The following is a 27,761-nucleotide window of genomic DNA, read 5'->3' as shown; positions in this document are numbered from 1 at the left end:
TAAAAACACTGCTAAAACATCTGCGAGTTGAAAGCGGACGACAGTACAAAGTTGGCAGTTGGCCAATTCTTAGAGTGTCAAATTCGCCGCACTATAACCATAACAACTGCCGCCAGTAACCGAAAGCATTAGGTGCAACGTTCGCCTACGCGCTCGGTCGTAGCTACCTCGACCGCTATACCGAATGCGTCTTCTGCCAATAGTGGACGAGGTCTAGACGCTAATGACCAATGGCAGTTCGCGCAGCGGTTGCGCTGCGTGCTGGCGGGTCGCGCACATATAAAAGACGATCGGGAGGCGGGCCTACACTAGTTCGTTAGCCGCCATCAGCACTCATCATCATGTGTGACGACGAGGTTGCAGCTCTTGTGGTCGACAATGGATCGGGAATGTGCAAGGTATAACTACATGATCCTAGTGTTTATTTGGTTGTGCTTTATCTGTGCAGTTTTGCATGTTTCTTGTAATTTTTGAACATGTTGTTTTGTTGATGGCTGTTGGTTCGGTGGACCACCGGTGAGCCATAGGTCATGACTCCACGTGGGTGACCGACATTTCTGTGATTCTGTTTTATATGCGGAGCTGTGGAGTGATTGTGGTTGACAGTTTGTGTGTACTGAGGTCTTGCTAGTGCCAGTGTACGCGTGTTGTAGATAGCTTGCTGTGCAGATAATATCAGTTCTCTGTTGCCAGCTATCTGCAGTTCGCATGGGAGCCACAACTGCAGCGTAATCCGAATGTCAGGTCGCTTGCGCAGCCATTGTTTCTTCGCGCCTTTGACATTTTCAAATTTCCCTCGCTGGCAGTTAGCCGACATGCAATGGCGCGGGTTCAAAACACGGTTCCACACTGCTTGGGTTGCATAGGGATCTTTTGAGGTTTATCTGCCTCTGAGATCTCCTACAAAGATTAATTGCGTTGAGTAGTGCAGTTCGTGACAGTTGTTAGTACAGACAGCGCGCTGTAGGCGGATTGGCTGAGGACGTCCATGTTTGCTTGTTTAAGTCTTTGCGTATGACAAGCTGGCGCGGAATGCGGAGAGCCGTTGCGGGTGCGTGTGTCCCGTTGTTCTTCAGGTCGAGTCATTGCGCATGCGCAAGAAAATAGGGTGAGAGGGATCGCGTCCTGCGTTCTTTGTATATGTGTGATGGGAGGTTGCGTTAGTCAAGGCCGATTGGTTCTCGGACGTTTCTTGATGACAGTCCTCGACAGTTTTGCGGCAATCGATCGATCGAGCACACGTTCGAGAGGATGGACTGTATGCTAATTCTGTGGAGCAGAAGGCGAAGGAGGTCGTTATTTGCTGAGTGCGCGGCATTACACCCTGAGCATTTCTTGGAAGAGGTCGGCTCGGCAAACACACAGTTGCGCTGGTTCGCCTAGAGTAGCTCTGGTCTATCTGGCTTCCTGTGCCACATCTGCTGCTGTCGCTCATAAAACGAGCATCGCACACAGATGGCCAGTTGATGGACGGTGCGTTGCACTCTTTCGAAGTGCTATTCAATTTTGGGTTTAGCTGACAATACTGCGTAGAGGAGAGGTGGATCTATGAACCAACGCTATAGTTTATGTTGTATGATACCAGTTCTTGGATCCTAGTGCAGTTCACTCAGCAGTTTGCTTCAGGCCGGTTTTGCCGGAGATGACGCTCCGCGTGCTGTTTTCCCGTCCATCGTCGGACGCCCTCGTCACCAGGGTGTCATGGTTGGTATGGGACAGAAAGACTCATACGTCGGAGATGAAGCGCAGTCGAAAAGAGGTCCGTGTTTTCGTTTTGATATGGTTTTGATTTCATTAATGCTGTACGCCGAATGGGTGTCTGTTTATAGGTATCCTCACCTTGAAGTATCCCATTGAACACGGCATCGTTACGAACTGGGACGATATGGAGAAGATCTGGCACCACACTTTCTACAATGAACTTCGTGTCGCTCCTGAAGAACATCCTGTTCTTTTGACCGAAGCTCCACTTAACCCAAAAGCTAACAGAGAAAAGATGACCCAAATTATGTTCGAGACTTTCAACACTCCCGCCATGTATGTGGCTATACAAGCTGTGCTCTCCCTGTACGCTTCTGGACGTACCACTGGAGTCGTTCTTGACTCCGGAGATGGTGTCACCCATACTGTCCCTATCTATGAGGTAATTGAAATCACTTGTACTGTTTTTGCGCACACTCTAATTTTCCAAGAATTCTTATCTCCAACATCTGCATCTAGGGATATGCCCTACCACACGCCATTCTTCGTCTCGATCTCGCTGGACGTGATTTGACTGACTACTTGATGAAGATCCTTACTGAGCGCGGTTACTCCTTCACCACCACCGCAGAGCGAGAAATTGTTCGTGATATCAAGGAAAAGTTATGCTACGTTGCTCTCGACTTTGAGCAGGAGATGGCCACCGCTGCCTCATCCTCCTCACTCGAGAAATCATATGAACTTCCCGACGGACAAGTTATCACCGTCGGAAATGAACGTTTCCGTTGCCCAGAGGCCCTCTTCCAGGTATGGAAATCCCTTGAAAAATACTTTTTTCTTTTTGTGTGCATTCCTTCCTAAATTTGTATTCTAAAAAGTTCTGTTTGTTTTCTCGAAAACATTATTGTAGCCTTCCTTCTTGGGTATGGAATCGGCTGGCATTCACGAAACCTCATACAATTCAATCATGAAGTGCGATATTGATATTCGTAAGGATTTGTATGCTAACACTGTTTTGTCTGGAGGAACCACCATGTACCCTGGTATCGCTGACCGTATGCAGAAAGAAATAACTGCCTTAGCTCCTAGGTATATATTCTCCATTCTTTCCTTTACTTTCTTATTATCATTGTTAGAAAGCAGCTCCCAGTATTAATGAATCAATTTACAGCACAATGAAGATCAAGATTATTGCTCCTCCTGAGCGCAAGTACTCTGTTTGGATCGGTGGATCAATCCTCGCCTCGTTGTCCACCTTCCAACAGATGTGGATCTCGAAGCAAGAGTACGATGAGTCTGGTCCCTCGATCGTTCACCGCAAGTGCTTCTAAAGGATAAATATCTTCTCTATGTCTCATTTTCAAACAAACTCATTTTGCTCCATCATCGATGTACTATATGTTATGCCTATGGTTTGTTTCTGTCTCGGGCGGGCTCCCGTGCTGTATGTACTACTTCCGGTAGTAGTAGCTCGGGTCATGCTGGCCAAGTTAGAAACAGGTCCTAGTCATGAATGTTTATGCTCATGAGAATGCAATAAACTTTAATATGCAATGATAATAAAGATTTGAAAATTTTCGTTCATACTCATACAAAGTCGAATGTCAGCAGCGCTCTTCTACTGTAGTAGGTAGCTCTACTCTTAGGTTTGAAAGCATCCGGAGCTTTTATATGCAGCCTTAATTGGATATGGTTAATTTTCTTCAGAAGGATTCGATTAATTTCTCATTTGACTTGGTATTTTTTAGTACTATTTTTCGGCTCTATTTTCAAAAGGTTTTTGTGGTCATGTGAACGCTCTGGATTTTTATGCATGAATCTGTGCATCTAAAAAGCCTAGTTTTCTTTTTTCGCTAATTAAGATATAGTAGCTAATGCTTATGCGGCCATCTGACCGTTCGAGAGTGATTTCTCGATTTGGAACGTCACGATTCTTAGTCAATGTTCCCTTTTTTCGAATCCACTTTTGGTCCTATCATTCAGTGCGAAGAGCTTGCAGTCCTTACATGTGGTGGAAGCGCGCCGACGACAGTTCCGTGAGCCCTCAATTCTCGACCTCAAATAAACTCGTTCTTTTCTTGTGATGCTTCCGTGAGTCGGAACCGAGAAGAGAGTTTAGGGAGGTGGGGATTTTACACAGATCATCCGTATTCTTCTGTTAGCCAGGTTTTACTGAGAGAAGGTAGGATAGGTTATAGGTAGTTAACTAATGGAAACTGGAAAATCACTGTACCTCCAAGAAGTAAGTTGTTGCTGGTGTCACTATTTTCTCATAACTTCTCGGCTTGATGTTATCCCATGTATACAATGTGTACAATGTACATCTTAGGAAGGTTTGAGGAGAAAATTCCTGGAAAGATCTTGAGAAAAAATCTCGAAAATACTAAGGTTAAACTGAAAGGAATCATCGTCGTGTCACTTCACTGCAGTGAATTCATTTTGCAAAGTTACTTGCTCTGCTTTCTTTCCACTGTTACGCGATCGCGCGATGCATTCTGCGACATAGGACAAGTCAGAGGGGTGTTAGGATAGAAGGGCACCGAATTTTGCTACAAACCATGCTTCGCGTATCTTTCCAACTATACGCTACCTCACTGCGCTGAAATTGTGCTTCAGAAGTGTTTTTAATCGAATTTTCAAAGGCAACCATTCAAAAAATGGACGATGCTGGAATCCCTCATCAAATAAATAGCAGTGGGGTCCAGTTCAGAAATATGAGTGCAGCCGTGCTCAATTCCGCCTAGTGATTCAGAAAAAGGAGTGAGAAACAGCCTTGGTTGCACACGTATGCCCTAGGGTACAACTTCCTACGCGACAGTATGTGGTAAGTTTGATCATCGGCCAACGTTCGGAATCCAACAAACATAGTTGAAGTGACCAGCAGATGCTGCCCAATCCCACATTCGTACACCTGTTGCGGATCGGATCGTTCTATTACTCGTAGTAAGTGGCCTCGTTGAGGGTAAGGGTTCGGGTTTAGGGCCATTTCACACACCTTTCTCCGATCTACTAGGGGGAATCAAAAATGATTAAGTCCATACTTAAGAACAACACCTCCGCTTTTATCAATACCCGTAGAAGTCAGAACATCGTCAATTTGGTAATACACTTTCCTCAAAGAGATTCCCGAAACTCTGAATTGATTTTTATTCTGCACAGCTAATATGTATAACTATTGTCCTACAACCATCACCACTTCTTATTGTTTGTCCTGGGTTGAGCCCAATTATCACAAAAGTTTTCTAAAATTAGAAAAAAAAATTATAGAATGGCCCATGTAAAAGACTTATGCATAAACGGGTCAAAACGACATGAATCACGAGTTGCAATTGCGGTACATTTGCGTACGCGCTCGAAACGGCGCGGTGGGGGCAGCAGTTGCAACCGGGTTGGGACCGTGGCAAACTGCAGCGATGGGTGGTGCCAGCAAGGGTTTCACCACACTCTTAGCCGCTACGCATCACTGAAGCGCCTCGAGAGAAGCCGCGTACGCATTTGCGTTCGTGTTTCATGTCGTTTTGACCCTACTACATCAGCAGGTAGCATATTCCTTCATTGAATGGCATGTCAAGGGCAGCTGTCTGTATAGACCCCAGTTTTTAAATGCTTAATCAATCCAAGAATTCCAAAATCAGTTGGAACATGGAAGTATAGAGTTAAATGATAAGGTGATAGAAATATGCAAAAAAAAATATCTAGTAGATCCATGTTCCAATATGGCATTAGAAGGTCCATACAAATATGCGACCGATGAATGTGCATTTATATTTTGTCGGCGAAAAGGGTCAAATCGAATTTCCAGACAAAAACAATGCCTCAGCGCTTATAAAAATTGTGGTCGGATTCTTTCCGCACCGATTAGGAATGGCTGCTGAGTCACATCTGGTGCTGCTCCTCGGTATCGCTGTCGCAGCAGGTATTTGTTGTTTTTTCTTGCCCTCGCACGCTTTTATACGTTGAATTTACTTATGTATACATACGATTATGTACAATATAAGATACATTATAACATACCTTACATAAGTATCCTATCGTATACTCACTGTAAGGGTAGTAAACTAAAAAATAGAGGGTTTTGCCTTCATCAATTTTCTTTTCGTGAGGATTTCACTACAAAAACTATGCAGTCAGATCAAAACGAGTTGAAACTCGTTGCACTTGCGGCCGTGCTCGTAGTGGAGCTAGTGGTTGCGATCGGTTTGGGACCCTCACATGCTGCAGTCGTACCGCAAAGCTAACTGAGGATCCCGCCACAATCGCAACAACTGACTCCACCGCGCCACTGCTTGAGCAGCCACTACGCCATTGCACCCAGACATCGTTTTGATCTAGGAGGTTCGTTTTGGTAGTGTTAACTACCCAAATATTTTAGGCCAAGGGTCGACCAAGAGCGAGTTCCTCGTACCGCTGCAAAAGATTGGTTTGTTTCTGTAACTCTTGCTTAGTTCAGCTGAATAATTCAGTTTTCCTGGGAATGTTTTATAGTGTCATTCAGAACGTGGTGTGGCATGCCCTCCTATAACTATTGTCGAGTGTGATCCGCCGCAGGAAGACCCTCAGAAAACTGAATGTTACGCCCCAATGGTGAATGGTGATCTTAACTGCTCTTATCATCTATGGAATACTTTTGAACTATGTAGGAGTGGTTCGACTTTTTTATATACTTATATTGTTTTTTTTTTCAAGATCGAATATCAACCAAAAGAGAAATGGTGGACCGCAAAAATAAAATGTGAATCGCGCGGACGTCCAGTGCAACTACGAGTTATCGTTGAAGGAACGACATTGTGAGTTATCCAGTAGAATAGTAAGCCTTGGAGGAAGCAAATTCTTTTTTCAGTATACAAGCGGTATCCAACAATATCGTTCATCCACTGGAAATGATCCTTGCTTGCACCAAAAATGGAAAGTATGTCACAAGTAAAGGCCATCCTCTAGATTATGTGTACTGTTTCGCTCCATTGGAGAATGTATAAGGTAGTGGCTTTGCAACCACTAATGCTTGAAGTTATATTGCATAAAGTTTACTAACGACGGAAAGGTCCTCCATAAGTGAGAGTATTTGGAAGTTCTGGGATCGGAGCTTACTGTGATAATCTTCCACAAAATCACTCTGTCCTGGTTTGCATGTGTGCAACGTTCGGGTAAAAAGCATGTGAAGTTATTCCGCTCAACTCAATTAGACTGTTCCTCATCACTGGAATTTGGCTCTGCCTGTGTTACCTTTAAAAGAAACAACCCTCTTCAGGGTTCCTTGTTGTTATTTTCATTGAAGGGCTGAGAAATCAGTCCAACAGAAACAGTACTTCGATGGGCGGACAGCAATATCCTGCCCGGTTCATCTAATGTTGGAAATATTTAAATAATAGCTAACTTACAAAACTCTATATATGGCATGATATCAGAATAACACTAATGAAAATGCAAGTGATATAAAGGGTAAAGATGGTGACCAAGTAACAATTAAGCGTTTGTTCCCATGAGCTTTTCAAATTTGTTTGTAATAGTTGAATTAGCTTGTGCATTTTTCTTTAGCAGAGAAAATCGCGTTACACTGAAAGAAAGATGTTAGTATAGTTCGTATCCAACTATGCCTAATTATTATGCACTAGAAGGCTGCCAGAGTGCCCGTTATGTCATTGGAGTTTGCGAATGATAATTTTATTAATCAATTATGTGCATGTCTGTATTGAATCCCTAAAAGGTGATTGTATGGTATGAGATGAAATCTATCAGTGAATCTCGAATTGTTTATTACTCAACTAATAGTGTTTGAAAAACTGGTTTCCTTTTCTTCGTCAAAATCAATGCACAAGTTAGGTATTCATCTCCGTCTGATTTTCCATTCATGGATTCTTTCCATCACTTTTTGGGTGCTGACCTAAACCAACGACTGAGTCGGTGGTTCATTGCTGACGGCGGTTTATATCCATCGCTGATCGTGCCCGATTTCAAGCAATAATGGCACTTGCTAGTTTAGCACCTCCAGGTTGGCAGATTGAAACCGCTGAAGACCATCACAACGATGCCTAATGTAATGAACTCAGCAGCGTGACATCCAAGGTACACAGCCGGCAGGCGCTTATAGTTGGAATTTATCCAAACGCAAAAATGGGTTTCAAACAACAGTACGATGTGCTCGGAAAATGACATTATCCCGAAAAGCAAATGTCGAGCAACGATAGTGGTCTGGTACACGTTTGCAACCAGGCAAACCTCACCACATTTGAGAACATTTAGGAGGAATCTTTGATGCCATCAGCTTACGTGACAAGAGTTAACCCCATTAGCAAATGAACAGAAGTCCCAGCTGAAGATTGAAAAAAAAAACTTTTGAACTTCAGTCCGTTTACGTTTTGGGAAGGAATGTCACTTTGATGGATATCCGGAAATCTGGAGTTGTCTGTGCCGTCGCTTTCAATTTTGACCAGCGCCCATTTCTTTTCAGCTTTAAGGTATGGTTCTAAAAAAATAAATAGAGGACTTCTTTCTCAAGTCAGGTCTGAGATATGAGGAATGCAAGTGGGAGTCCAGACAATGTCGATTGACAGTGGAGTACGGACCAAGAAGAAGATGATGATGCATAGCAATGCATGGCAATCCTTTTATCAGTTGTGTCCAGGACGCTGCAAAGAAAACTCTCGATTCTAACGCCGAGGAAGAGGTTTGCTTTTCCGTCTGCGAAGACAAGATTTTTCTTTTTTTCTTATCGTTTTCTATGTGTCACCTGCACTACTAGTGATCTCAACCGGGTGAAACGACCAAGGACAAAGTTGCGTCGTCGGTTGAAACGCGGTTGCCAGAATGAATGGACATCAAGATCTAAGGAGTTCAAAAAAGCGTGGGAAAACAAGAACCTGAAAAAAGCCTGTACTCTACTAACGCAGTATACTGCCCCATTGAGTCGCCGTCGGAGAGGTAACGCTGCTAAGCTGGAGAGAGGACTCCAACGCCTTGGCGGACCGACAAGCGCTATCAGCTTCCGAACTCGAACATGTTTGATGACCGAATTACGCTGCGGTAAGCGAGTAACCGCCGACAGAGTTGGAGACCCACGAAGAACTCGTAAAGGCACACCATCATAACTTTCATCCGGGGAAGTTGTTCGTCATGGAATTCAAGAACTCAACAGGAATATCTTTGTTGCCTGTAATGTGCAAAATCTCGTAACGGAGCATCTTGGATCGGCTTAGCAAACTTCGCAAAGACACCACAAATGACGAGCTTGCCAGCTTTCATCCCGGTTGATCTACGACTAAAGGTAGCATGCCACGGATCTGAAGTGGTGAGGGAATCCGCGGGAAAAGCTAGAGAATGGGTTGCAAATTGCGGGATACGGGATGGCTCAGCTTACCTCTCTTTAATCGCGGTAGAAGAAACGACTTGAAAACCTCTTTTAGTTCCTACATTAGAACGCTCCTCCATATTCACACTTCGGTCCCTTCAGCAGCCTATTCATTGGATTCATTTGAATAGGCTGGTGAGAAAAGATCACTGATCTTTGATCGATCGCACTTGGATGCGGCGCTTGCACGAGGGTGGTACGTTGCAACTGAAAGCGTCGGAGAAAATGACCCCTTCCACGCTGTTTGTTACGTCGACAACGACGATTGTTGCTACGGAACCACCCCGGATTCCGGAATATACTATCCCAACTCTAGCTTTCCCTGCGGACTCCTTCACCACGTCGTGATTCGTGGTATGCTACCTTTAACCAAGTACTTATTGTTAGGAGATTGATCACAGTGTGGAAGCGGAATTTGATGCCAATGTATAATAGTTAGCTTTTATGGGCTTCAAAGCCGCTTTCGAGTTTCCTCATTTACTTCTCTTTTCTCATTTTACTTCTTAACGCGCTTGGCACCGATGGAATTTTAGGATATTTCGTGCGCATAATCAACGACACCAGTAAAAGAACAGCTGCTGCAAGTCGATCACTAGCCTGATCTACTTCACCGCTCGAGGCAGAAACGGATGGAAGACTGGCAGTGAATGAACAATTCATGTCCAACTTCAAGATACGTCAGCGAAGAATATTTGAGAAGTGTTCCACAATTGTCTCAACTTGTACCGTCACGATGCCCTTTAATTCTCAACTACGTCGAAGGTGTGATGTGTTCGCCAACTGCATCGCTCCTTCAACATTGCATCGAAACCAACTGCTGCTTATGTGTTAGCACTCCATACTGATAAATGCAAGAGAATGTCTCCTCAAGTCCTTGAGCGGGAACTGTTAGCAGCGGAGTAACGACAGAAATCGTAGATCGGTTCTGTTATATAGGCTCTATATTTAAGAAAAGCGGTAGTCATGAGAAGAGTACGCAGCGGAAATGCCTTAAACCCGGTTCTGTATTTTGGATTTGACTAAGCGTTTGTAATGGACTCCAACCCCCTACAGAGTCAATGAGCAAGTCTACTTAATCGCCATTCTTCCTACCATAATATTCAAATTTTGACAGTATCTGCTGTGTTCGTAAAACTTGGTTTTATGGAGATGAAGATGTTAGGAGGACTCCACAACTATTTTGGCTAGAGTATGCGATAGCTAAGATCATTACGCACAATTAGATTTGATTTCGGAGTATTATGAGGTTTTCGGGTAAGACCGTAGCCAAACCGACTGTAATTACTTAATGCAATTAAACCTGGCTAAACGAAAGATACGAATTTTTTTTAAAAAGATCAAATAAGAAATAGGCTCTCAGTTCCAAGTTCTAAGTCTTTGACTAATCGTGAAACAATTGCTCCAAGCAAATTATTGCAGATACATTAGTTAATTTATGAGAAGTGAATGTCTCTAGCAGTGTGTAAGGCATATTTTGTCACATCAGGAAGAATATCAACAAGCGAAGAAACCTTAATCACATTTGGTAAAGAATTTAAACTATTCTTCCAATCCGAAGGTTTTACCATCTCTACGCCCTACAACTCTTCGTTACCAAGGTTCAATTAAAGTACTTCAAAATGAAGTAACAACACTTGGTGTTTGCTATTACTCCATCAAAATCCATCCGGCATCCTTGCGTATAAGAAATAAAATCGTCTCAGAAAAATTGTCAAGTACACAGGACCCTCACTATAGCGGCGACACAGAGCTTGCTCATGCGATGTTATGATGCGCAAAAAGAGTATATCATCTGCATTTTTGAAATGAAAGCAGAATGAGCAACAACAGTATTATTTGGGTGACCATAGAAGGGCTGAAGAAACGCTTAAAAACAGTGAAGGAACACTGCTGACTTGGTTTATAATTTAAGAAATTGGTGCACATAACCAACAGTAGAATATATATAACGTATATGATGTAGATGTTGAACGGCAGTACATGTATAACGTGTGTTAGAATATGCAAAAAATCCTCTGAAGTGTATACGGAGAAAAAAAAGGATAGGGATTTTATTTTACATTTTCAACTCAGACATCTTCAAGCAATTTCACACCCTTCCTTTGCTCTGCATCACTGGGAGCTCTTTTTCGTCGAAGATTTCCTTCTGGTCGAAGATATTGTTGGCTTACGTGACGATGTGGGAAGTCGCGGGGTCGTTGACCCTCTCACTGTCGTCTTTAGAGGAGTTGTCGTTGACGTTCTCACTGTCGTCCTTAGAGGAGTTGTCGTTGACGTGCTCTCGGTTGTGGTTACAGGAGTTGTCGTTGAAGTGCTCTCGGTTGTGGTCAGAGGAGTTGTCGTTGACGAGCTCGCGGTTGTGGTCGTTGGTGCAGTCGTTGATGAAGTTGACGTGCTCACTGTCGTCGTTAGAGGAGTTGTGGTTGACGTGCTTCCTGTCGTGGTTGATGAAGTTGACGTACTCTCGGTTGTGGTCAGAGGAGTTGTGGTTGACGTGCTTCCTGTCGTGGTTGATGAAGTTGAAGTGCTCTCGGTTGTGGTCACAGGAGTTGTCGTTGACGAGCTCGCGGTTGTGGTCGTTGGTGCCGTCGTTGATGAAGTTGACGTGCTCTCGGTTGTGGTCAGAGGAGTTGTCGTTGACGAGCTCGCGGTTGTGGTCAGAGGAGTTGTTGTTGACGAGCTCGCGGTTGTGGTCGTTGGTGCCGTCGTTGATGAAGTTGACGTGCTCACTGTCGTCGTTAGAGGAGTTGTCGTTGACGTGCTTCCTGTCGTGGTTGATGAAGTTGACGTGCTCACTGTCGTCGTTAGAGGAGTTGTCGTTGTCGTGCTTCCTGTCGTGGTTGATGAAGTTGAAGTGCTCTCGGTTGTGGTTACAGGAGTTGTCGTTGACGTGCTCTCGGTTGTGGTTACAGGAGTTGTCGTTGACGTGCTCTCGGTTGTGGTCAGAGGAGTTGTCGTTGACGTGCTCTCGGTTGTGGTCAGAGGAGTTGTCGTTGACGAGCTCGCGGTTGTGGTCGTTGGTGCCGTCGTTGACGTGCTTCCTGTCGTGGTTGATGAAGTTGACGTGCTCTCGGTTGTGGTTACAGGAGTTGTCGTTGACGTGCTCTCGGTTGTGGTTACAGGAGTTGTCGTTGACGTGCTCTCGGTTGTGGTTACAGGAGTTGTCGTTGACGTGCTCTCGGTTGTGGTCAGAGGAGTTGTCGTTGACGAGCTCGCGGTTGTGGTCGTTGGTGCCGTCGTTGATGAAGTTGACGTGCTCACTGTCGTCGTTAGAGGAGTTGTCGTTGACGTGCTCTCGGTTGTGGTTAGAGGAGTTGTCGTTGACGTGCTCTCGGTTGTGGTCAGAGGAGTTGTCGTTGACGAGCTCGCGGTTGTGGTCGTTGGTGCCGTCGTTGATGAAGTTGACGTGCTCACTGTCGTCGTTAGAGGAGTTGTCGTTGACGTGCTTCCTGTCGTGGTTGATGAAGTTGACGTGCTCTCGGTTGTGGTTAGAGGAGTTGTCGTTGACGTGCTCTCGGTTGTGGTTAGAGGAGTTGTCGTTGACGTGCTCTCGGTTGTGGTTAGAGGAGTTGTCGTTGACGTGCTCTCGGTTGTGGTTAGAGGAGTTGTCGTTGACGTGCTCTCGGTTGTGGTTAGAGGAGTTGTCGTTGACGTGCTCTCGGTTGTGGTCAGAGGAGTTGTCGTTGACGAGCTCGCGGTTGTGGTTACAGGAGTTGTCGTTGACGAGCTCGCGGTTGTGGTCGTTGGTGCCGTCGTTGATGAAGTTGACGTGCTCACTGTCGTCGTTAGAGGAGTTGTGGTTGACGTGCTTCCTGTCAAGGAAGTTGACGTGTGCTCTCGGTTGTGGTCAGAGGAGTTGTCGTTGACGTGCTCTCGGTTGTGGTCAGAGGAGTTGTCGTTGACGTGCTCCGGTTGTGGTCAGAGTTGGTCGTTGACGTGCTCGCGGTTGTGGTCGGTGCCGTCGTTGACGTGCTCCGGTTGTGGTCAGAGGAGTTGTCGTTGACGTGCTCTCGGGTGGTTGAGGAGTTGTCGTTGACGTGCTCTCGGTTGTGGTCAGAGGAGTTGTCGTTGACGAGCTCGCGGTTGTGGTCGTTGGTGCCGAGTTGTCGTTGACGTGCTTCCCTGTCGTGGTTAGGGAGTGTAGTTGAAGTGCTCTCGGTTGTGGTCAGAGGAGTTGTCGTTGACGAGCTCGCGGTTGTGGTTACAGGAGTTGTCGTTGACGAGCTCGCGGTTGTGGTCAGAGGAGTTGTCGTTGACGAGCTCGCGGTTGTGGTCGTTGTGTCGTTGACGTGCTCCGTCGTGGTTGATGAAGTTGACGTGCTCTCTGGTTGTGGTTAGAGGAGTTGTCGTTGACGTGCTCCCGGTTGTGGTTGAGTTGTCGTTGACGTGCTCTCGGTTGTGGTTAGAGGAGTTGTCGTTGACGTGCTCTCGGTTGTGGTTAGAGGAGTTGTCGTTGACGTGCTCTCGGTTGTGGTCAGAGGAGTTGTCGTTGACGTGCTCTCGGTTGTGGTCAGCGGTGTTGTCGTTGACGAGCTCTCGGTTGTGGTCAGAGGAGTTGTCGTTGACGTGCTCTCGGTTGTGGTCAGAGGAGTTGTCGTTGACGAGCTCCGGTTGTGGTCATGAAGTTGACGTGCTCTCGGTTGTGGTTAGAGGAGTTGTCGTTGACGTGCTCTCGGTTGTGGTCAGAGGAGTTGTCGTTGACGAGAGTTGCGTGACGTGCTCTCGGTTGTGGTTACAGGAGTTGTCGTTGACGTGCTCTCGGTTGTGGTCAGAGGAGTTGTCGTTGACGAGCTCGCGGTTGTGGTCGTTGGTGCCGTCGTTGATGAAGTTGACGTGCTCACTGTCGTCGTTAGAGGAGTTGTCGTTGTCGTGCTTCCTGTCGTGGTTGATGAAGTTGAAGTGCTCTCGGTTGTGGTCAGAGGAGTTGTCGTTGACGAGCTCGCGGTTGTGGTCAGAGGAGTTGTCGTTACGTCGTTGGGTTGAGAAGTTGACGTGCTCTCGGTTGTGGTTAGAGGAGTTGTCGTTGACGTGCTCTCGGTTGTGGTCAGAGGAGTTGTCGTTGACGTGCTCTCGGTTGTGGTCGTGAGGAGTTGTCGTTGACGTGCTCTCGGTTGTGGTCAGAGGAGTTGTCGTTGACGAGCTCGCGGTTGTGGTCGTCGTTGGTGCCGTCGTTGATGAAGTTGACGTGCTCACTGTCGTCGTTAGAGGAGTTGTCGTTGACGTGCTTCCTGTCGTGGTTGATGAAGTTGAAGTGCTCTCGGTTGTGGTCAGAGGAGTTGTCGTTGACGAGCTCGCGGTTGTGGTTACAGGAGTTGTCGTTGACGAGCTCGCGGTTGTGGTCAGAGGAGTTGTCGTTGACGTGCTCTCGGTTGTGGTCAGAGGAGTTGTCGTTGACGAGCTCGCGGTTGTGGTCGTTGGTGCCGTCGTTGATGAAGTTGACGTGCTCACTGTCGTCGTTAGAGGAGTTGTCGTTGACGTGCTTCCTGTCGTGGTTGATGAAGTTGAAGTGCTTTCGGTTGTGGTCAGAGGAGTTGTCGTTGACGAGCTCTCGGTTGTGGTTACAGGAGTTGTCGTTGACGTGCTCTCGGTTGTGGTTAGAGGAGTTGTCGTTGACGTGCTCTCGGTTGTGGTCAGAGGAGTTGTCGTTGACGTGCTCTCGGTTGTGGTCAGAGGAGTTGTCGTTGACGTGCTCTCGGTTGTGGTCAGAGGAGTTGTCGTTGACGTGCTCTCGGTTGTGGTCAGAGGAGTTGTCGTTGACGTGCTCGCGGTTGTGGTTGAGGGTTGATGAAGTTGACGTGCTCTCGGTTGTGGTCAGAGGAGTTGTCGTTGACGTGCTCTCGGTTGTGGTCAGAGGAGTTGTCGTTGACGAGCTCGCGGTTGTGGTCGTTGGTGCCGTCGTTGATGAAGTTGACGTGCTCACTGTCGTCGTTAGAGGAGTTGTCGTTGACGTGCTCTCGGTTGTGGTCAGAGGAGTTGTCGTTGACGTGCTCTCGGTTGTGGTTAGAGGAGTTGTCGTTGACGTGCTCTCGGTTGTGGTTACAGGAGTTGTCGTTGACGTGCTCTCGGTTGTGGTTAGAGGAGTTGTCGTTGACGTGCTCTCGGTTGTGGTTAGAGGAGTTGTCGTTGACGTGCTCTCGGTTGTGGTTAGAGGAGTTGTCGTTGACGTGCTCTCGGTTGTGGTTAGAGGAGTTGTCGTTGACGTGCTCTCGGTTGTGGTCAGAGGAGTTGTCGTTGACGAGCTCGCGGTTGTGGTCGTTGGTGCCGTCGTTGATGAAGTTGACGTGCTCACTGTCGTCGTTAGAGGAGTTGTCGTTGACGTGCTCTCGGTTGTGGTCAGAGGAGTTGTCGTTGACGAGCTCGCGGTTGTGGTTACAGGAGTTGTCGTTGACGAGCTTACGTGCTCGCGGTTGTGGTTAGAGGAGTTGTCGTTGACGTGCTCGCGGTTGTGGTCAGAGGAGTTGTCGTTGACGTGCTCGCGGTTGTGGTTAGAGGAGTTGTCGTTGACGTGCTCTCGGTTGTGGTTAGAGGAGTTGTCGTTGACGTGCTCTCGGTTGTGGTTAGAGGAGTTGTCGTTGACGTGCTCTCGGTTGTGGTTAGAGGAGTTGTCGTTGACGTGCTCGCGGTTGTGGTTAGGTGTGGTTGTCGTTGACGTGCTTCCTGTCGTGGTTGATGAAGTTGACGTGCTCTCGGTTGTGGTTAGAGGAGTTGTCGTTGACGTGCTCTCGGTTGTGGTCAGAGGAGTTGTCGTTGACGAGCTCGCGGTTGTGGTCGTTGGTGCAGACGTTCAAGTTGACGTGCTCCCTGTCGTGGTTAGATGAAGTTGTCGTTGACGTGCTCTCGGTTGTGGTCAGAGGAGTTGTCGTTGACGTGCTTCCTGTCGTGGTTGATGAAGTTGACGTGCTCTCGGTTGTGGTTAGAGGAGTTGTCGTTGACGTGCTCTCGGTTGTGGTTAGAGGAGTTGTCGTTGACGTGCTCTCGGTTGTGGTCAGAGGAGTTGTCGTTGACGAGCTCGCGGTTGTGGTCGTTGGTGCCGTCGTTGACGTGCTTCCTGTCGTGGTTGATGAAGTTGACGTGCTCTCGGTTGTGGTTAGAGGAGTTGTCGTTGACGTGCTCTCGGTTGTGGTCAGAGGAGTTGTCGTTGACGTGCTCTCGGTTGTGGTTAGAGGAGTTGTCGTTGACGAGCTCGCGGTTGTGGTCGTGGCCGCGTTGACGTGCTTGTCGTGAGTGCTCTCGGTTGTGGTTAGAGGAGTTGTCGTTGACGTGCTCTCGGTTGTGGTTAGCAGGAGTTGTCGTTGACGTGCTCTCGGTTGTGGTCAGAGGAGTTGTCGTTGACGAGCTCGCGGTTGTGGTCGTTGGTGCCGTCGTTGATGAAGTTGACGTGCTCACTGTCGTCGTTAGAGGAGTTGTCGTTGACGTGCTCTCGGTTGTGGTTAGAGGAGTTGTCGTTGACGTGCTCTCGGTTGTGGTCAGAGGAGTTGTCGTTGACGTGCTCCTGTGTTGAGGAGTTGCGTGAGCTCTCGGTTGTGGTTAGAGGAGTTGTCGTTGACGTGCTCTCGGTTGTGGTTAGAGGAGTTGTCGTTGACGTGCTCCTCGGTTGTGGTTACGAGCTGTGAGGTTGTCGTTGACGTGCTCTCGGTTGTGGTTAGAGGAGTTGTCGTTGACGTGCTCTCGGTTGTGGTCGTTGGTGCGTTGAGTTGTCGTTGACGTGCTCTCGGTTGTGGTCAGAGGAGTTGTCGTTGACGAGCTCGCGGTTGTGGTCGTTGGTGCCGTCGTTGACGTGCTTCGTGGTTGATGAAGTTGACGTGCTCTCGGTTGTGGTTAGGCGTTGCGTGCTCTTGTGTCAGAGGAGTTGTCGTTGACGTGCTCCTCGGTTGTGAGGAGTTGCTGACGTGCTCTCGGTTGTGGTCAGAGGAGTTGTCGTTGACGAGCTCTCGGTTGTGGTCGATGGAGTTGTCGTTGACGTGCTCTCGGGAGTTGTGGTTAGAGGAGTTGTCGTTGAGTGCTCTCGGTTGTGGTTAAGGAGTTGTCGTTGACGTGCTCTCGGTTGTGGTTACAGGAGTTGTCGTTGACGTGCTCTCGGTTGTGGTCAGAGGAGTTGTCGTTGACGTGCTCTCGGTTGTGGTCAGAGGAGTTGTCGTTGACGAGCTCGCGGTTGTGGTCGTTGGTGCCGTCGTTGATGAAGTTGACGTGCTCACTGTCGTCGTTAGAGGAGTTGTCGTTGACGTGCTTCCTGTCGTGGTTGATGAAGTTGACGTGCTCTCGGTTGTGGTTAGAGGAGTTGTCGTTGACGTGCTGCTCGGTTGTGGTTAGAGGAGTTGTCGTTGACGTGCTCTCGGTTGTGGTTAGAGGAGTTGTCGTTGACGTGCTCTCGGTTGTGGTCAGAGGAGTTGTCGTTGACGTGCTCTCGGTTGTGGTCGTTGATGCCGAGTTGTCGTTGACGTGCTCGGTTGTGGTCGTTGGTGCTCGTCGTTGAGTTGACTGCTCTGGTTGTGGTTAGAGGAGTTGTCGTTGACGTGCTCTCGGTTGTGGTCAGAGGAGTTGTCGTTGACGTGCTCGCGGTTGTGGTCGTGGTGTTGAGGAGGTCGTTGACGTGCGTCGTCGTTAGAGGAGTTGTCGTTGACGTGCTTCCGTCGTGGTTGATGAGAGTTGTCGTTGACGTGCTCTCGGTTGTGGTTAGAGGAGTTGTCGTTGACGTGCTCTCGGTTGTGGTTAGAGGAGTTGTCGTTGACGTGCTCTCGGTTGTGGTAGAGTTGTGTTGACGAGCTCGCGGTTGTGGTCGTTGGTGCCGTCGTTGAGGTTGCGTGCGCTCGTCGTTGGGTCGTTGGTTGATGAAGTTGACGTGCTCTCGGTTGTGGTTAGAGGAGTTGTCGTTGACGTGCTCTCGGTTGTGGTTAGAGGAGTTGTCGTTGACGTGCTCTCGGTTGTGGTCAGAGGAGTTGTCGTTGACGTCCGGTTGTGTAGAGGAGTTGTCGTTGACGAGCTCGCGGTTGTGGTTGTGCTCTGGTTGCCGTCGTTGATGAAGTTGACGTGCTCACTGTCGTCGTTAGAGGAGTTGTCGTTGTCGTGCTTCCTGTCGTGGTTGATGAAGTTGAAGTGCTCTCGGTTGTGGTCAGAGGAGTTGTCGTTGACGTGCTCTCGGTTGTGCTCAGAGGAGTTGTCGTTGACGAGCTCTCGGTTGTGGTTACAGGAGTTGTCGTTGACGTGCTCTCGGTTGTGGTCAGAGGAGTTGTCGTTGACGAGCTCGCGGTTGTGGTCGTTGAGGAGTTGTCGTTGACGTGCTCTCGGTTGTGGTTAGTGGAGTTGTCGTTGACGTGCTCTCGGTTGTGGTTAGAGGAGTTGTCGTTGACGTGCTCCGGTTGTGGTCTGGTTGATGAGTTGACGTGCTCTCGGTTGTGGTTGTCGTTGACGTGCTCTCGGTTGTGGTCGTTGACGTGCTCTCGGTTGTGGTCAGAGGAGTTGTCGTTGACGTGCTCTCGGTTGTGGTTAGAGGTTGTCGTTGACGTGCTCTCGGTTGTGGTTAGAGGAGTTGTCGTTGACGTGCTCCTTCGTGGTTGATGAAGTTGACGTGCTCTCGGTTGTGGTTAGAGGAGTTGTCGTTGACGTGCTCTCGGTTGTGGTTAGAGGAGTTGTCGTTGACGTGCTCTCGGTTGTGGTCAGAGGAGTTGTCGTTGACGAGCTCGCGGTTGTGGTCGTTGATGCCGTCGTTGATGAAGTTGACGTGCTCTCGGTTGTGGTCAGAGGAGTAGTCGTTGACGTGCTCTCGGTTGTGCTCAGAGGAGTTGTCGTTGACGAGCTCGCGGTTGTGGTTAATTCGTGCTCTCGGTTGTGGTCAGAGGAGTTGTCGTTGACGTGCTCTCGGTTGTGGTTAGAGGAGTTGTCGTTGAAATACGTGCTCTCGGTTGTGGTTAGAGGAGTTGTCGTTGACGTGCTCTCGGTTGTGGTCATTGGTGGAGTTGTCGTTGACGTGCTCTCGGTTGTGGTCGTGAGTTGTCGTTGACGTGCTCTCGGTTGTGGTCAGAGGAGTTGTCGTTGACGTGCTTCCTGTCGTGGTTGATGAAGTTGACGTGCTCTCGGTTGTGGTTAGAGGAGTTGTCGTTGACGTGCTCTCGGTTGTGGTTGACAGAGTTGGGCCGTCGTTGACGTGCTCTCGGTTGTGGTTAGAGGAGTTGTCGTTGACGTGCTCTCGGTTGTGGTTAGAGGAGTTGTCGTTGACGTGCTCTCGGTTGTGGTTAGAGGAGTTGTCGTTGACGTGCTCGTTGAGTGCTCTCGGTTGTGGTTAGAGGAGTTGTCGTTGACGTGCTCTCGGTTGTGGTCGTTGAGGAGTTGTCGTTGACGTGCTCTCGGTTGATGGTACGTCTGTGTGTAGAGGAGTTGTCGTTGACGAGCTCGCGGTTGTGGTCGTTGGTGCCGTCGTTGACGTGCTTCCTGTCGTGGTTGATGAAGTTGACGTGCTCTCGGTTGTGGTTAGAGGAGTTGTCGTTGACGTCCGGTTGTGGTCAAGGTTGACGTGCTCCGTCGTGGTTGTTGACGTGCTCTCGGTTGTGGTTAGAGGAGTTGTCGTTGACGTGCTCTCGGTTGTGGTCAGAGGAGTTGTCGTTGACGAGCTCGCGGTTGTGGTCGTTGGTGCCGTCGTTGATGAAGTTGACGTGCTCACTGTCGTGGTTAGAGGAGTGCGTTGACGTGCTCTCGGTTGTGGTCAGAGGATTGTCGTTGACGTGCTCTCGGTTGTGGTCAGAGGAGTTGTCGTTGACGTGCTCTCGGTTGTGGTTAGAGGAGTTGTCGTTGACGTGCTCTCGGTTGTGGTTAGAGGAGTTGTCGTTGACGTGCTCTCGGTTGTGGTCAGAGGAGTTGTCGTTGACGAGCTCGCGGTTGTGGTCGTTGGTGCCGTCGTTGACGTGCTTCCTGTCGTGGTTGATGAAGTTGACGTGCTCTCGGTTGAGTTGCGGTTGTGGTGAGGAGTTGTCGTTGACGTGCTTCCTGTCGTGGTTGATGAATGTGTTGACGTGCTCCGGTTGTGGTCAGAGTTGTCGTTGACGTGCTCTCGGTTGTGGTTAGAGGAGTTGTCGTTGACGTGCTCTCGGTTGTGGTTAGAGGAGTTGTCGTTGACGTGCTCTCGGTTGTGGTTAGAGGAGTTGTCGTTGACGTGCTCTCGGTTGTGGTCGTTGGTGTTGTCGTTGACGTGCTCTCGGTTGTGGTTAGAGGAGTTGTCGTTGACGTGCTCTCGGTTGTGGTTAGAGGAGTTGTCGTTGACGTGCTCTCGGTTGTGGTCAGAGGAGTTGTCGTTGACGAGCTCGCGGTTGTGGTCGTTGGTGCCGTCGTTGAAGTGCTCCTGTCGTGGTTAGAGAGTTCGTTGACGTGCTCTCGGTTGTGGTTAGAGGAGTTGTCGTTGACGTGCTCTCGGTTGTGGTTAGAGGAGTTGTCGTTGACGTGCTCTCGGTTGTGGTTAGAGGAGTTGTCGTTGACGTGCTCTCGGTTGTGGTCAGAGGAGTTGTCGTTGACGAGCTCGCGGTTGTGGTCGTTGGTGCCGTCGTTGATGAAGTTGACGTGCTCACTGTCGTCGTTAGAGGAGTTGTCGTTGACGTGCTTCCTGTCGTGGTTGATGAAGTTGACGTGCTCTCGGTTGTGGTCAGAGGAGTTGTCGTTGACGTGCTCTCGGTTGTGGTTACAGGAGTTGTCGTTGACGTGCTCTCGGTTGTGGTCAGAGGAGTTGTCGTTGACGTGCTCTCGGTTGTGGTTAGAGGAGTTGTCGTTGACGTGCTCTCGGTTGTGGTTAGAGGAGTTGTCGTTGACGTGCTCTCGGTTGTGGTTAGAGGAGTTGTCGTTGACGTGCTCTCGGTTGTGGTCAGAGGAGTTGTCGTTGACGTGCTCTCGGTTGTGGTCAGAGGAGTTGTCGTTGACGAGCTCGCGGTTGTGGTCGTTGGTGCCGTCGTTGACGTGCTTCCTGTCGTGGTTGATGAAGTTGACGTGCTCTCGGTTGTGGTTAGAGGAGTTGTCGTTGACGTGCTCTCGGTTGTGGTCAGAGGAGTTGTCGTTGACGTGCTCTCGGTTGTGGTTAGAGGAGTTGTCGTTGACGTGCTCTCGTTGTGGTTAAGGAGTTGTCGTTGACGTGCTCTCGGTTGTGGTTAGAGGAGTTGTCGTTGACGTGCTCTCGGTTGTGGTTAGAGGAGTTGTCGTTGACGTGCTCTCGGTTGTGGTCAGAGGAGTTGTCGTTGACGAGCTCGCGGTTGTGGTCGTTGGTGCCGTCGTTGATGAAGTTGACGTGCTCACTGTCGTCGTTAGAGGAGTTGTCGTTGACGTGCTTCCTGTCGTGGTTGATGAAGTTGACGTGCTCTCGGTTGTGGTCAGAGGAGTTGTCGTTGACGTGCTCTCGGTTGTGGTTACAGGAGTTGTCGTTGACGTGCTCTCGGTTGTGGTTAGAGGAGTTGTCGTTGACGTGCTCTCGGTTGTGGTCAGAGGAGTTGTCGTTGACGTGCTCTCGGTTGTGGTTAGAGGAGTTGTCGTTGACGTGCTCTCGGTTGTGGTTAGAGGAGTTGTCGTTGACGTGCTCTCGGTTGTGGTTAGAGGAGTTGTCGTTGACGAGCTCGCGGTTGTGGTCGTTGGTGCCGTCGTTGACTCGTCGTGGTTGATGAAGTTGACGTGCTCTCGGTTGTGGTTAGAGGAGTTGTCGTTGACGTGCTCTCGGTTGTGGTTAGAGGAGTTGTCGTTGACGTGCTCTCGGTTGTGGTTAGAGGAGTTGTCGTTGACGTGCTCTCGGTTGTGGTCAGAGGAGTTGTCGTTGACGAGCTCGCGGTTGTGGTCGTTGGTGCCGTCGTTGAAAGCGTGCCGTTGTGGTCAGAGGAGTTGTCGTTGACGTGGTTCCTGTCGTGGTTGTTGAAGTTGACGTGCTCTCGGTTGTGGTCAGAGGAGTTGTCGTTGACGAGCTCGCGGTTGTGGTCGTTGGTGCCGTCGTTGATGAAGTTGACGTGCTCTCTGTCGTGGTTAGAGGAGTTGTCGTTGACGTGCTCTCGGTTGTGGTTAGAGGAGTTGTCGTTGACGTGCTCTCGGTTGTGGTCAGAGGAGTTGTCGTTGACGTGCTCTCGGTTGTGGTTAGAGGAGTTGTCGTTGACGTGCTCTCGGTTGTGGTTAGAGGAGTTGTCGTTGACGTGCTCTCGGTTGTGGTTAGAGGAGTTGTCGTTGACGTGCTCTCGGTTGTGGTCAGAGGAGTTGTCGTTGACGTGCTTCCTGTCGTGGTTGATGAAGTTGACGTGCTCTCGGTTGTGGTCAGAGGAGTTGTCGTTGACGAGCTCGCGGTTGTGGTCGTTGGTGCCGTCGTTGACGTGCTTCCTGTCGTGGTTGATGAAGTTGACGTGCTCTCGGTTGTGGTTAGAGGAGTTGTCGTTGACGTGCTCTCGGTTGTGGTCAGAGGAGTTGTCGTTGACGTGCTCGCGGTTGTGGTTACAGGAGTTGTCGTTGACGTGCTCTCGGTTGTGGTCAGAGGAGTTGTCGTTGACGAGCTCGCGGTTGTGGTCGTTGGTGCCGTCGTTGATGAAGTTGACGTGCTCACTGTCGTCGTTAGAGGAGTTGTCGTTGACGTGCTTCCTGTCGTGGTTGATGAAGTTGAAGTGCTTTCGGTTGTGGTCAGAGGAGTTGTCGTTGACGAGCTCGCGGTTGTGGTCGTTGGTGCCGTCGTTGACGTGCTTCCTGTCGTGGTTGATGAAGTTGACGTGCTCTCGGTTGTGGTTAGAGGAGTTGCATCGCGGTTGTGGTCGTTGGTGCCGTCGGATGTCGTTGACGTGCTCTCGGTTGTGGTTAGAGGAGTTGTCGTTGACGTGCTCTCGGTTGTGGTTAGAGGAGTTGTCGTTGACGTGCTCTCGGTTGTGGTTAAGGTTGAGTGCTCTCGGTTGTGGTCAGAGGAGTTGTCGTTGACGAGCTCGCGGTTGTGGTCGTTGGTGCCGTCGTTGATGCACCTCGTTTGACGAGTCTTGACGTGCTCGTCGTCAGAGGAGTTGTCGTTGACGTGCTCTCCGTTGTGAGTCGTTGACGTGCTCCGGTCGTGGTTGATGAATGTCGTTGACGTGCTCTCGGTTGTGGTCTAGAGGAGTTGTCGTTGACGTGCTCCCTCGGGTTGTGGTTGAGTGTCGTCGTTGACGAGCTCGCGGTTGTGGTCGTTGGTGCCGTCGTTGACGTGCTTCCTGTCGTGGTTGATGAAGTTGACGTGCTCTCGGTTGTGGTTAGAGGAGTTGTCGTTGACGTGCTCTCGGTTGTGGTCAGAGGAGTTGTCGTTGACGTGCTCTCGGTTGTGGTTAGAGGAGTTGTCGTTGACGTGCTCTCGGTTGTGGTCAGAGGAGTTGTCGTTGACGTGCTTCCTGTCGTGGTTGATGAAGTTGACGTGCTCTCGGTTGTGGTTAGAGGAGTTGTCGTTGACGTGCTCTGTCGTGGTGAGAGTTGTCGTTGACGTGCTCTCGGTTGTGGTTAGGAGTTTGACGTGTTTGGGAGTTGTCGTTGACGTGCTCTCGGTTGTGGTCAGATGGAGTTGTCGTTGACGTGCTCTCGGTTGTGGTTAGAGGAGTTGTCGTTGACGTGCTCTCGGTTGTGGTCGTTGGTGCCTTGACGTCTTCTGTCGTGGTTGATGAAGTTGACGTGCTCTCGGTTGTGGTCAGAGGAGTTGTCGTTGACGTGCTCGCGGTTGTGGTCGTTGGTGCCGTCGTTGACGTGCTTCCTGTCGTGGTTGATGAAGTTGACGTGCTCGCGGTTGTGGTCGTTGGTGCCGTCGTTGACGTGCTTCCTGTCGTGGTTGATGAAGTTGACGTGCTCTCGGTTGTGGTTAGAGGAGTTGTCGTTGACGTGCTCTCGGTTGTGGTTAGAGGAGTTGTCGTTGACGTGCTCTCGGTTGTGGTTGAGGAGTTGTCGTTGGGCTCTCGGTTGTGGTCAGAGGAGTTGTCGTTGACGAGCTCGCGGTTGTGGTCGTTGGTGCCGTCGTTGACGTGCTTCCTGTCGTGGTTGATGAAGTTGACGTGCTCTCGGTTGTGGTCAGAGGAGTTGTCGTTGACGAGCTCGCGGTTGTGGTCGTTGGTGCCGTCGTTGACGTGCTTCCTGTCGTGGTTGATGAAGTTGACGTGCTCTCGGTTGTGGTTAGAGGAGTTGTCGTTGACGTGCTCTCGGTTGTGGTCGTGGGTTGGGTCGTTGACGTGCTCTCGGTTGTGGTTGAAGTTGACGTGCTCTCGGTTGTGGTCAGAGGAGTTGTCGTTGACGAGCTCGCGGTTGTGGTCGTTGTGTTGACGTTGATGAAGTTGACGTGCTCTCGGTTGTGGTTAGAGGAGTTGTCGTTGACGTGCTCTCGGTTGTGGTTAGATGAAGTTGTCGTTGACGTGCTCTCGGTTGTGGTTAGAGGAGTTGTCGTTGACGTGCTCTCGGTTGTGGTTAGAGGAGTTGTCGTTGACGTGCTCTCGGTTGTGGTCAGAGGAGTTGTCGTTGACGAGCTCGCGGTTGTGGTCGTTGGTGCCGTCGTTGACGTTGACGTGCCTGTCGTGGTTAGAGGAGTTTCGTTGACGTGCTCTCGGTTGTGGTCGTTGGTGCCGTCGTTGACGTGCTCCTCGGTTGTGGTTAGAGGAGTTGTCGTTGACGTGCTCTCGGTTGTGGTTAGAGGAGTTGTCGTTGACGTGCTCTCGGTTGTGGTTGACGTGCTCTCGGTTGTGGTCAGAGGAGTTGTCGTTGACGAGCTCGCGGTTGTGGTCGTTGGTGCCGTCGTTGATGAAGTTGACGTGCTCCTGTCGTGTTAGAGGAGTTGTCGTTGACGACTCGAGTTGTCGTTGACGTGCTTCCTGTCGTGGTTGATGAAGTTGACGTGCTCTCGGTTGTGGTTAGAGGAGTTGTCGTTGACGTGCTCTCGGTTGTGGTCAGAGGAGTTGTCGTTGACGTGCTCCTTCGGTTGATGGTTGACGTGCTCCGTTGTGGTTAGGGAGTTGTCGTTGACGTGCTCTCGGTTGTGGTCAGAGGAGTTGTCGTTGACGTGCTCTCGGTTGTGGTCGTTGTCGTTGAGAGCTCGTCGTTGACGTGCTCCCGGTCGTGGTTGAGGAGTTGTCGTTGACGTGCTCTCGGTTGTGGTCAGAGGAGTTGTCGTTGACGTGCTCTCGTGTTGTGGTTAGAGGAGTTGTCGTTGACGTGCTCTCGGTTGTGGTCAGAGGAGTTGTCGTTGACGAGCTCGCGGTTGTGGTCGTTGGTGCCGTCGTTGACGTGCTTCCTGTCGTGGTTGATGAAGTTGACGTGCTCTCGGTTGTGGTTAGAGGAGTTGTCGTTGACGAGCTCGCGGTTGTGGTCGTTGGTGCCGTCGTTGACGTGCTTCCTGTCGTGGTTGATGAAGTTGAAGTGCTCTCGGTTGTGGTCAGAGGAGTTGTCGTCGAAGTGCTCTCGGTTGTGGTCAGAGGAGTTGTCGTTGACGTGCTCTCGGTTGTGGTCAGAGGAGTTGTCGTTGACGTGCTCTCGGTTGTGGTCAGAGGAGTTGTCGTTGACGAGCTCGCGGTTGTGGTCGTTGGTGCCGTCGTTGATGAAGTTGACGTGCTCGTTGTCGTCGTTAGAGGAGTTGTCGTTGACGTGCTTCCTCGGTTGATGAGTTGAGTGCTTGTTTTAGAGGAGTTGTCGTTGACGAGCTCGCGGTTGTGGTCGTTGGTGCTGTCGTTGACGTGCTCTCGGTTGTGGTTAGAGGAGTTGTCGTTGACGAGCTCGCGGTTGTGGTCGTTGGTGCCGTCGTTGACGTGCTTCCTGTTGTGGTTGAGTTGAAGTTGACGTGCTCTCGGTTGTGGTCAGAGGAGTTGTCGTTGACGAGCTCGCGGTTGTGGTCGTTGGTGCCGTCGTTGATGAAGTTGACGTGCTCTCGGTTGTGGTTAGAGGAGTTGTCGTTGACGTGCTCTCGGTTGTGGTCAGAGGAGTTGTCGTTGACGTGCTTCCTGTCGTGGTTGATGAAGTTGACGAGCTCGCGGATGTGGTCGTTGCGTGCTCCGTTGTGGTCAGAGGAGTTGTCGTTGACGTGCTCTCGGTTGTGGTTAGAGGAGTTGTCGTTGACGAGCTCGCGGTTGTGGTCGTTGGTGCCGTCGTTGACGTGCTCTCGGTTGTGGTCAGAGGAGTTGTCGTTGACGTGCTTCCTGTCGTGGTTGATGAAGTTGACGTGCTCTCGGTTGTGGTTAGAGGAGTTGTCGTTGACGAGCTCGCGGTTGTGGTCGTTGGTGCCGTCGTTGACGTGCTTCCTGTCGTGGTTGATGAAGTTGACGAGCTCGCGGTTGTGGTCGTTGGTGCCGTCGTTGACGTGCTTCCTGTCGTGGTTGATGAAGTTGACGAGCTCGCGGTTGTGGTCGTTGGTGCCGTCGTTGACGTGCTTCCTGTCGTGGTTGATGAAGTTGACGTGCTCTCGGTTGTGGTTAGAGGAGTTGTCGTTGACGTGTTCCTGTCGGTTGTGTTGTCGTCGAAGTGCTCTCGGTTGTGGTCAGAGGAGTTGTCGTTGACGTGCTCTCGGTTGTGGTCAGAGGAGTTGTCGTTGACGTGCTCTCGGTTGTGGTCAGAGGAGTTGTCGTTGACGTGCTCTCGGTTGTGGTCAGAGGAGTTGTCGTTGACGTGCTCTCGGTTGTGGTTACAGGAGTTGTCGTTGACGAGCTCGCGGTTGTGGTCGTTGGTGCCGTCGTTGACGTGCTTCCTGTCGTGGTTGATGAAGTTGACGTGCTCTCGGTTGTGGTTACAGGAGTTGTCGTTGACGAGCTCGCGGTTGTGGTCGTTGGTGCCGTCGTTGACGTGCTTCCTGTCGTGGTTGATGAAGTTGACGAGCTCGCGGTTGTGGTCGTTGGTGCCGTCGTTGACGTGCTTCCTGTCGTGGTTGATGAAGTTGACGTGCTCGCGGTTGTGGTCGTTGGTGCCGTCGTTGACGTGCTTTTGTCGTTGACGTGCTCTCGGTTGTGGTTAGAGGAGTTGTCGTTGACGAGCTCGCGGTTGTGGTCGTTGGTGCCGTCGTTGACGTGCTTCCTGTTGTGGTTGATGAAGTTGACGTGCTCTCGGTTGTGGTCAGAGGAGTTGTCGTTGACGTGCTCTCGGTTGTGGTCGTTGGTGCCGTCGTTGACGTGCTTCCTGTCGTGGTTGATGAAGTTGACGAGCTCGCGGTTGTGGTTACAGGAGTTGTCGTTGACGTGCTCTCGGTTGTGGTTGATGAAGTTGACGTGCTTCGGTTGTGTTAGAGGAGTTGTCGTTGACGTGCTCTCGGTTGTGGTAGTTGGTGTTGTCGTTGACGTGCTTCCTGTCGTGGTTGATGAAGTTGACGTGCTCTCGGTTGTGGTCAGAGGAGTTGTCGTTGACGAGCTCGCGGTTGTGGTCGTTGGTGCCGTCGTTGACGTGCTTCCTGTCGTGTTAGTTGGAGTTGTCGTTGACGTGCTTCCTGTCGTGGTTGATGAAGTTGACGTGCTCTCGGTTGTGGTCAGAGGAGTTGTCGTTGACGTGCTCTCGGTTGTGGTCGTTGGTGCCGTCGTTGACGTGCTTCCTGTCGTGGTTGATGAAGTTGACGTGCTCTCGGTTGTGGTCAGAGGAGTTGTCGTTGACGAGCTCGCGGTTGTGGTCGTTGGTGCCGTCGTTGACGTGCTTCTCTGTTGTGGTCAGGAGTTGTCGTTGACGTGCTCTCGGTTGTGGTCAGAGGAGTTGTCGTTGACGTGCTCTCGGTTGTGGTCTAGATGAGTTGTCGTTGACGAGCTCGCGGTTGTGGTCG

General features: G+C 50.1%; 2 protein-coding genes across 7 annotated transcripts; both read left to right on the top strand.

Moving 5' to 3' along the window:
* Positions 1 to 341: 341 nt before the first annotated feature.
* RB195_025756 (uncharacterized protein) lies at positions 342 to 27,730 on the top strand (the record flags this gene model as incomplete). 6 transcript variants are annotated; one of them, XM_064214038.1, is made up of 22 exons in its annotated part: positions 342 to 398; positions 1,627 to 1,759; positions 1,830 to 2,143; positions 2,221 to 2,508; positions 2,612 to 2,790; positions 2,873 to 2,986; positions 5,152 to 5,240; positions 5,504 to 5,617; positions 6,074 to 6,121; positions 6,197 to 6,285; positions 6,388 to 6,488; positions 6,542 to 6,610; positions 11,120 to 12,969; positions 13,182 to 13,379; positions 13,453 to 14,119; positions 14,168 to 14,826; positions 14,900 to 15,777; positions 15,827 to 16,266; positions 16,364 to 16,475; positions 16,549 to 16,655; positions 16,891 to 17,054; positions 17,103 to 17,356. In XM_064214038.1, the coding sequence occupies 22 exons, from the start codon at positions 342 to 344 to the stop codon at positions 17,354 to 17,356; spliced, it is 6,924 nt and encodes a 2,307-aa protein (XP_064069918.1). The 6 variants fall into 6 exon arrangements, with proteins under 6 accessions (XP_064069918.1, XP_013309372.2, XP_064069920.1 ...); XM_064214034.1 differs by lacking the exons at positions 342 to 398; positions 1,627 to 1,759; positions 1,830 to 2,143; ... (10 more) ...; positions 16,364 to 16,475; positions 16,891 to 17,054 and adding exons at positions 18,069 to 18,412; positions 18,534 to 19,028; positions 19,170 to 19,351; ... (11 more) ...; positions 25,804 to 26,485; positions 26,542 to 27,730 and having other exon boundaries at positions 13,353 to 14,110; positions 14,168 to 14,552; positions 14,611 to 15,777; positions 16,549 to 16,730; positions 17,067 to 17,351; XM_064214037.1 differs by lacking the exons at positions 342 to 398; positions 1,627 to 1,759; positions 1,830 to 2,143; ... (17 more) ...; positions 16,891 to 17,054; positions 17,103 to 17,356 and adding exons at positions 17,875 to 18,032; positions 18,094 to 18,412; positions 18,534 to 19,028; ... (13 more) ...; positions 25,910 to 26,494; positions 26,542 to 27,730.
* RB195_025757 (uncharacterized protein) lies at positions 11,010 to 13,049 on the top strand (the record flags this gene model as incomplete). Its single annotated transcript, XM_064214039.1, has 1 exon — positions 11,010 to 13,049. One exon carries the CDS (start codon positions 11,010 to 11,012, stop codon positions 13,047 to 13,049), a length of 2,040 nt encoding a protein of 679 aa, XP_064069919.1.
* Positions 27,731 to 27,761: the final 31 nt, after the last annotated feature.

The sequence above is a fragment of the Necator americanus genome, chromosome X, assembly GCF_031761385.1.
Source record: "Necator americanus strain Aroian chromosome X, whole genome shotgun sequence".
In the NCBI taxonomy this organism is placed as follows: Eukaryota; Metazoa; Nematoda; class Chromadorea; order Rhabditida; family Ancylostomatidae; genus Necator; species Necator americanus.
This window is presented reverse-complemented; position numbering and strand designations above follow the sequence as displayed.